The 8,572-nt window shown below is 44.0% G+C and overlaps 1 protein-coding gene across 2 annotated transcripts; it reads right to left on the reverse strand.

Moving 5' to 3' along the window:
• Positions 1-888: 888 nt before the first annotated feature.
• LOC130199265 (dnaJ homolog subfamily C member 16-like) lies at positions 889-8,545 on the reverse strand. 2 transcript variants are annotated; one of them, XM_056422597.1, is made up of 15 exons: positions 7,679-8,545; positions 7,198-7,393; positions 7,050-7,116; positions 6,601-6,925; positions 6,320-6,504; positions 6,066-6,170; positions 5,804-5,962; positions 5,572-5,702; positions 5,250-5,433; positions 3,801-3,980; positions 3,629-3,705; positions 3,434-3,514; positions 3,128-3,217; positions 2,856-3,026; positions 889-2,771 (listed from the first exon to the last, which is right to left on the reverse strand). In XM_056422597.1, exons 2-15 carry the CDS (start codon positions 7,368-7,370, stop codon positions 2,330-2,332), a joined length of 2,370 nt encoding a protein of 789 aa, XP_056278572.1. In that variant the 5' UTR covers positions 7,371-7,393; positions 7,679-8,545; the 3' UTR covers positions 889-2,329. The 2 variants fall into 2 exon arrangements, with proteins under 2 accessions (XP_056278572.1, XP_056278571.1); XM_056422596.1 differs by having other exon boundaries at positions 7,198-8,545.
• Between the last annotated feature and the right edge of the window lie 27 nt (positions 8,546-8,572).

An 8,572-nucleotide genomic window follows, 5' to 3' on the forward strand; every position in this document is an offset into this window, starting at 1 on the left:
TGTGTGTATGTGCGACTCATGAGCTCCATTAGTTTACACCACACGTACAAACACAGGATACAGTCAGTGAGGCTCCAGTAATTAAAACACACGCAGAGGAACTTGAGCTCTTCCTTCGAGGCTGAATGCACAAAACACACACGGATGCACGCGGCGTCTCTCGCTCTCTCACACAGACAAGAGATAGTTTGCCAATACATTCGATGAGGGCCAAAGCCGCTCCGAGAGGAAGGAGGGGCTTTCCTTCCACAAAAAACTCCCTGAGCACGGTCAAGACACCTGAAATATAAACAAAGACGTCAACGACAGACAGTTTAAAGGAAGCGATGAGGAAAACGCATCCAAGATCAAACAGCAGAAATGCATTGTGCTTCCCTTCCACAGCGACCTTTCCTCTGGAACTGCTCTGTGTTCCTTATCAGATAAGTGAATACACTGAGGATGGACAGCATGGGATCAATCTAAACGGGTCAGTGATTGCAATTAAACAAGAGGGAGGGAGACAGGGTGTGAAGTCTGCCCCTGAGTTAAGTGTATGTTTTCTAATCCACCTGGAATGCTAATAGTTAGTTAGTGTATCAATAAAAACTAAATGAAAACCATAATAATCATACAAAACATGTAACATCAACTGATACTTCTGCTCCACTGAAGAGAAAATATAGCTGAAGACAAAAACATCATGTGAATGTCAACCGTCATGGACCATCTTTAATGCCAGGGTCCACAGCCATAGACACAAAGGGAGACTTTAACATACATATTTCTGGTGGTGCAGTGCCCACTTGTGGGGGAATTACTATATTACATATAAACACAAAAAAACACATTCACATTAAAACTCCAATAGAAAACATGGATAAAAAAAAGAAATAGGAAGAAACTGTATGAAAGTAATGTATTGACACATTTATTGAAGAATATTTTGACTCGAACTTGTGTTAAGGACGTAGGGCGGGACAGGAGACCATATATATATATATATACTTGAAATATAAGTTATGTTGCTCAAATCAGACTCGGAACGGTTTATTACACAAACAAGGAATTTGACCTGGTTAAAGGTGCATAACAATAAACAAAGAACACAGGGCAATGATACATCAATTAAACATAAAAAACAAATTAGACTTTTAGAGGGTTAGACAGACAAATTATTTTGGAATGCCTTGAACACACACACACACAACTTATGACGTGGCTGCTGTTCCCTGTCGGTGTAAACTGTATTATTTTATTGTAAATAACAGAACATTAGGCTTTGAGGCAATGGGTAAAGTTTTACAATAGAGTCGTCCTCAATGTTATTGATATTAAACCTTTTTAAATGCAATTAGTGGAGGTGTCACCACATGTACTTTGCACATGTTATTTCTGGTCAAATGCCATCAGCTGGTAAGAAAGTACCATTCTGCAAACATAACATAACAAACATAAAGCATTTTATTACAACCAACAGGAGGATAAATGCACCACTGAAGACCAACTGAAACATCTGAAATAAACAGACACCTTTTTTTTCATACACTAGCATGTAAAAGAAAGTCTTAGTGAAAACATAACTACAGCATTTTTGATAAATCCATGTAAACTTTCACCTAATCCTTTAAATTACATACTCTTTTAAAATACAGGTCCCATAGATGACATGAATATGTACAATATTTACATCACATTGCACCAACAACTTAATGAAGGACGTTTTTTTGTTTTTACACTGTGTTAAGGAATTAATAACCCAAGCAAGCACACACAAACTTTGACTTACATCCCCATTACATCATGGTGGTGCATCAGTCGATCGTGGCCATTTGGGAAGCATTCAGGTAATGAAATGGACAAGCCTGATCGTAATAGTTGCTACATAAAGCTACCAGCTAACTGAGGTTGTTAAATGGGCCGAGGCCTTCGTCATCACAGCGCTGAGGACGCCGTAACGGGCACGTCAGCCTCCTCTGGAACTGAAGTGAAGGAGAAATTGGGCTGAGATGCATGAAAAGGCGAAACATTCAGTGTTAGTAGAGACATGTTTCTCTAGTCACAGTATTGTATGTGTGTGTGTGTGTGTGAGAGATGGTCATAAAGGCAGGAGAGTTCAGGTGGCCACAGTGATTTAGTTTTTCTCTTCACAACTCCGTAGCAGCAGCTGCAGAATTTGCGTGAATAAAGTATGACGAGCAACAGTTGCATGCGATGCGTGCCAGAGGGGTTGGCTAAAGGACCTGTCCTACAGTAGTTGCACTAATTTGGAATGTTGTCCTAACTTTAAAAAGACATCTGTGGCTATCCAATACATCATGTGTAAAACGTGGGCAGAACCTGCCTCCATCTATTTACTGGGGGTTATTTTGTCCAGTCCTGGCCACGTGGGGATGTAGTAGCGAGGCAGGGTGCCCTCCATGAGCCTCTCCATCCACAATCCCAGGCGGTCCAGTTTGTGATGGATCTGCAGGGTGGACAAGCTGCGAGATCGTTTGGATCTGCGCGGCGGATGGTCGTCGCGGAAGCCGGACCTGGACCTCCCCACGGCACTGCCCCCTTCGTCCTCGGAGGACTTGCCATCTGGGTCTTCCCCAGTGTAGACGGGCCGAAATAGACAGAGGTACTTCTTGTGGCCGTTAAGTGCCAGCACAAAACCGGTGTAGTCCATCTTGTGACTCCCCCCGTCGTCCTCGTCGATCTGCATGGCGTCCTGGGCGTATTCCAGCAGCGTGTTCATCCACTCGCCATGCTTGTCAATATTCAGGAAGGAGAAATGCAGTGTCAGGCTCCTAGGTAGAAAAGAATGAATGAAGCGTCAATAAGCAGTTTCAAATGCAACAAAAACGTTTTTTAAAAGTACATTTTGAGCTTACCCCGTGAACGTGTAGACCTCTTTGGCGAACTTGCTGAGGAGGATGTTCTTGGAGGCGTCAGTGAGCACCAGCACTATGTTCATGTGTCCCGGACGCAGCTTTACCAGGTTGCTTATGTAAGTGATATTCGTCAGCTCCGTCACCTCCACAAAGTTTTTTTTGGGAAGCCGACTTCAGTTGACGGCAAAAAAAAACAAAGAATTTTAAAAACATGATAAATCCTGCACTCGATAAAGCATTAATATATTTGGAAATTATCCTTGTCTTCTTGCCTGGAAGCACTACCGGTCCCTGGTGACCCATTTTCGGCTTTTGTTCCATCCTTTCCCCTTGGATTAGTATGCTTGTCTTCACTCGAGTCACTGAAAACATACAACAAAAAGGGGTTTTCCCTTAAAAAAGGGAGATGTGTAGAAGAAGAATAAAAATTAAAAAAAGATTAGCATTTGGGACTTTGTTTTCTCTGGCTTGTCTTTAGCTTTCTTTTCACAAGGTCTCGCACTAATAATACCAGGAAAAGGCTGAAGCTGCTATAGTTAAATTTTTGGTGGTTTGGATGTTTGGGCAAAGCAACCGACCTGAAGGCCTGGATGACCACAGTCCCAAACAAGATGAACAAGGCAGAGAAGATGAGGGACAGAAGAGGCATCATGTCACGCCTGCAAATCATCAACAGACGACTTAGTGCAACTCAACGCACAATCTTTCACGTCAGATCATGACATATAAACTTGAAATAGCTCAGACTAATCCAGAAGTGAATCTCTACTTACCAGTTGTTGTGCAGAATATCATCAATGACTTCAGAGAGGTAATCGTATGATGCATAGATCCATCGAATTACGAACATCTATTGATTGAGATCATTACATTGAGCAACAGGACTGAAGGTTGGTATTCAACATAGACGAGACTATTATACATTTTTTTACTCAAGGAACGTACAGAGGCAAACTCATTGTTAAGCTCGGGCAGCACGGCGTCGTGGACGAGGATGGACGGGTCCTTCTGCAATCGCTCCAGCTCCTCCAGAAGACACTGATTGTCTTCCTTGCTGCCGTTCCAGGCGGTCACTGGCTTGAACAAGGCCTTCCCTGCAGCATTACGCCTCTCAAGGATCACCACCTGATCATTAAAAAGGAGGAGAAAAACACTTGGTTCATTAATATGAATCTTGACTAATACACATTCTTAATGGGGGCATGAGCTATTTTAGCAGTGGGCGATCCCAGTTGACATCCCCGTCTTTAAGAGGCCGTAGCAGGGAAAACTTCAAAAGCTTGAGCAAAAATACAAGTAACGCTCCAAAGTTAAGCCAATGTTGGTGAGGGGGAAAACTAGCAAGGCCATTTTCAAAAGGGGTCACTTGACCTCTCCCCGCCTTGAAATATTTGAATGAAAATGGGTTCCATGGCAGCTTTTTTTTTTTGCATGCCGCTTAAATGGTATTTCTGCTTGTTCTTTAAACAATATTGACATTTTGTAAACGTTTTGGGTATGCCATCTTGTAGACACAATTAGATCAATTGCAACTCATGTGTTAGTCACCTAAAGTGGTCATTTCACACAGTGGGACCACTTTTTGAAACTGAAAACTCTTAAGAAAATAACCGTTGTGGAATCGTAAAAAAAAAAACGTTACAAGCACAAACGAGAGACAGACAACATTCAGAGGATGTATGGCTTCCCTCAGATTACTGAAGGGGGTTTCTAGAACAGAAATGTAGCTCAGCGAAAGTTCAGACAGGAAGACATTGGGTATAGCTGGTTCATTCACAAGTCTTGCAGCGATTACTCCATTAGCTGATTGGGGGCGGGCCCGATGAATGAACCAACCATTTAGAGCCAGCCCAGTTGGGTAAGCCTATCACAGCGTCGTTGGTAACACTTTAAAGTTGTGTTCTCTGCTGCTGTCAGTTGTCGTTTCAGCTCGCGTCAGTTCGTCCCTCCTCCACCCCAGGCTCCTCCAATTGGCGTTGCGGCAACGCTTCTTCGACACCACCACCAGTGTCTGGACTCCATGGGGGGATTCTGCCTGCGCAGATATCAGCATCTCCTACTTCAGGATGGAGTCCAATCGCCAAAAAGACTTTGCACTATTGCAATATACTATTGTAATAAATGATTGTTAAACTATAAATACCCGTCTCTCCTGATTGAAATGCTTACCATTGAATCGCTGAAAAATGCTATTTTTAAATAAATCTCCAAATATCATAAGTTTATCTCCAGTGCTCCTCAAGGCCTTAATGTTTTCAGTGAAATGTCTATTCCAAAGACTTTAGAAAATGTATTTAAATTAGATTGTTTTATGGGTACACAAATGGAGTAACTAGTCACGACTGAATATTAAAACAAATATGCTGTAGTTTCATACATGGCTGCAGTGTGTACCTGTGCTGAAGACTCTTCACTGTCCTTGTTCTGTGTGAAGATGTCACAAAGAGGTTGCTGTTGCCGTTGGTACACATAACCAAATCTCACAACTTCCTTGGTATTGGTCGAGGCAAACAAGAGAAACGCATCATTCCCAAAAGAAAAGGTCTCTTCGTCACCTGTGATCAGCAGGACACAGTATCTAAAGGGAAGGGACACAGCAGTAACTTAGAAAATGCAAATTAGATTTCTAAATGTAAAAAAAAGAAAAAAAAGATTGAATGGTCTCTTGAATTATCAGGTATGAACAGCTGTTAAAAAAGGTGTCCGATTCTCTTACTTTCTGCGTCTGTGGAACTGCTTGACGGGACAGAGCTCATCAAAGAGCTTCTGGTTGACCAGCCGTGGCACAAGAAGAAATCTGTTGTTCGACATGAACTCATCAATAATTAGCTTTTTCATTCCTTTTGCCTGCAGAGAAAAAATAGTGAACACAACTGCATGTAGATCGTTGTGTGTGTGTGTGTGTATACAGGGTATCACAGCAGCTCGCTGCTGCTGCTGCGATTTACCTGAATGATGTCAGCGGGCTTGTCGATCCTCTCCTTGAAAACCAACATGGTCGGAGCGTAAGTGTTAATATTAAACTGTTTCTGCAGATCAGCTGTCTCTGAAAGGCCCTGGTCCACATAGCCAAACTGCAAGTAGTCCTTATAAGCGAACGCCGTCAGCTACGGAGACAAATTGTCGACATGTGTGTGTGTTAGTTGTGTAACGGCTGTCAACAGCAACGTAGGTATGTTTCAACATGAAAACTGCAAGGCCAGAGCCTACTTTGTAAAGCAGAGGAACGACGGGCACTTGGTCGAACAAAAGCACGTGCGGCTTGTTGAGCTTGTGCCAGCTGCTCAGGAACTGCAGGTTGTTCTTGTCTGTGACCTAAAGGCATAGAAAATGCACAAAAGTGTTTTGGAATATTGTATAGGTCTCGAATATCCATTAGAAATCTGCTCACCTCCACTTTACACATAAATCTGGTATTTTATTCATCCTCCTTTACTTAACGCTGTGGATCACAAAACACTCACCCATTCCACTAGTCTCTGAGGAAGAAGGTCCTCCACAAACTGCCTGATGTGCTCCTTTGCTACGGCGTAATGGAAGAACGTGACTTTGCCGTTGATGACTCCAAGTATCGATGGCGTGCGATGGGCCCCGAGGTGATTGGCTAACCGCCTCTCATAGCCAACATCCACCACTCTGATCCCAACACCTGCAAATACAAAAGACATCCATGCACATCAACCTTTTTGGGCTAAGTGGGCAGGATTTCGTAGATGCAAGGACCATTTATTGGTTTATTTCAAACCTAGAGTCTCCATCTCCTGCACCACCTCTTTCCACACAGGCTCGATGTGGATGCAGCTGAAGCACCAGTCGGAGGTGATCTTTATCAGGTACGGCCTCTTGTAGCTGTCGGGCACCACGTCGTTGACGTACTGGTTGAAGTGCAGCGTGTACTTGTTGTCCGCAAAGTCCCTTGAGTTCTTGCTGTTGAAGGGGAAGTTGTAGAAGGACTCGTCGAAGTAGAAGCTGTCGTGGGGGTGACCATATCGGCCACCGCCATACGGCTGGGTGTCGTCAGTCTGCCCGTAGCGGTCGTAATTGGCTCGCTTGTCCTCACTGGACAGAATCTAGTTTGGGGATAGAACAAATATCCGTAGGGCAAACATTTCTCTCTCCTTACCGGCTTACTTATCTGCACAACATATTGATGAATTGCAATGGTTAATTAAAAAATAAAATAAAAAGACTAACCTCATAAGATTTTGTAATCTTGATGAACATGTCCTCGGCACCTGGATTTTTGTTTTTGTCCGGATGCCTTTTGAGAAGAAGATTCCTCATTAGTTATGGATGTAATGAGGTTGGTCAAAACAGGTCAGTGTCACAAGGACATGTTTACCATTCTTTCGCGAGGCGCTTGTAGACCTTCTTGATCTCGGCCAGGCTGGCGCTCCTGGTCACTCCCAGGATCTTGTACGGGTCCATCTCGGGCCCGGCGTGTGCTGCTCCTGTGAGCAGCACGGAGAGGACCACCACCACAGCCAGCGGCACAGACATCCGGGATGCTGCCATCACGGAAACCTTTGAACACACCACTAGAAGAATCGCCATCACGTTAGAGGATGCTCGGACCTTTATTCTCGACACAGTGTTTAAACTCGGCCGACACAGTCGACTTTCCTCCGCACCTACGTCAAAGATGAGACACAGTGACACTACAGCACGCTGACTACAGAAGCTAGGTAAAATATGTCCGCTAAGTACCGCAGCGAACAGACGTTAAATCCTGCTGACATCACGAGGCTGAACCATGAACGTCATTTTAAACCGTAGTTACGTTGTTGAGTGTATTAACCTCAACAAAGCAGTAGTAGGTTTACCTCAAGCAGATGCAGTCCGCCAGCACTACGCATCACATCTGGAGACGATGTCCATGTTCTTCAGCCTGTTGGTTCCCGCTGATGTGAAGAGATGAGCGGAGGGCACACGGGGTGTGTTCGGCAGCATCCCGCAGCTCCTCCGGCGCGAAGTCACAAACCGCCGCTGCTGATGGGGGAGGCGCCCAGTGGCGAAAGTCATTGCGGGAGATTGAGTATTTAGTGCCTTCATAATGCTTATTGTGTGTGTCTGTGTGTGTCTGTGTGTTTGGTTTATTGTTCGTAGCACCTGCATTTATGTAGTCTACGTGGATTGTGGCGTGCAGTAAGAGAAATCAAACGCACCCTGTTTTTTTTTCTGTCTCGTCCTTTCTCAGTGGACCAATCACAGACAACGGTGATGTAAACAAGGAAATGGCGAACGCAAGCCGACCGCAGATACAATAAATGAGACATAAACGTATCACATTTGTACAGGAACAATGTCCCATGTCCCTTTCGCAAATGAGTGGCAGCGTTTTAAGATAACGACAGCATCTGCAGTGTAGTCACGGTTCTCATGTTCACGTTACTCTCCTGTCTCCCTCCACTGAGGGCGTTATTATTGAACTGAGAATGGAGGACCTCCACAAGAAGATTCTTCAGAGCAACAGGACTAATCTCGTGAGAGACTTGGACCCATCGGACCTCTGTGATGGCCTCCTTGAAAAAGGAGTCTTTACCCAAGACATGATCGACGAAATAAAGGTGAGACGGCTGTGTCGATCTGGGCATTATAAAGATTATTTGTGCATTATTGTAATGGCTTGCTGGTAAATGTGGAACAAACTACCTGACACCACTAGGATAGTGGCTAGGAACAGTTTTTTATTTGAGACAATAGAAATATTTACTCAA

Source organism: Pseudoliparis swirei, chromosome 9 (genome assembly GCF_029220125.1).
Source record: "Pseudoliparis swirei isolate HS2019 ecotype Mariana Trench chromosome 9, NWPU_hadal_v1, whole genome shotgun sequence".
Classification (NCBI taxonomy): Eukaryota; Metazoa; Chordata; class Actinopteri; order Perciformes; family Liparidae; genus Pseudoliparis; species Pseudoliparis swirei.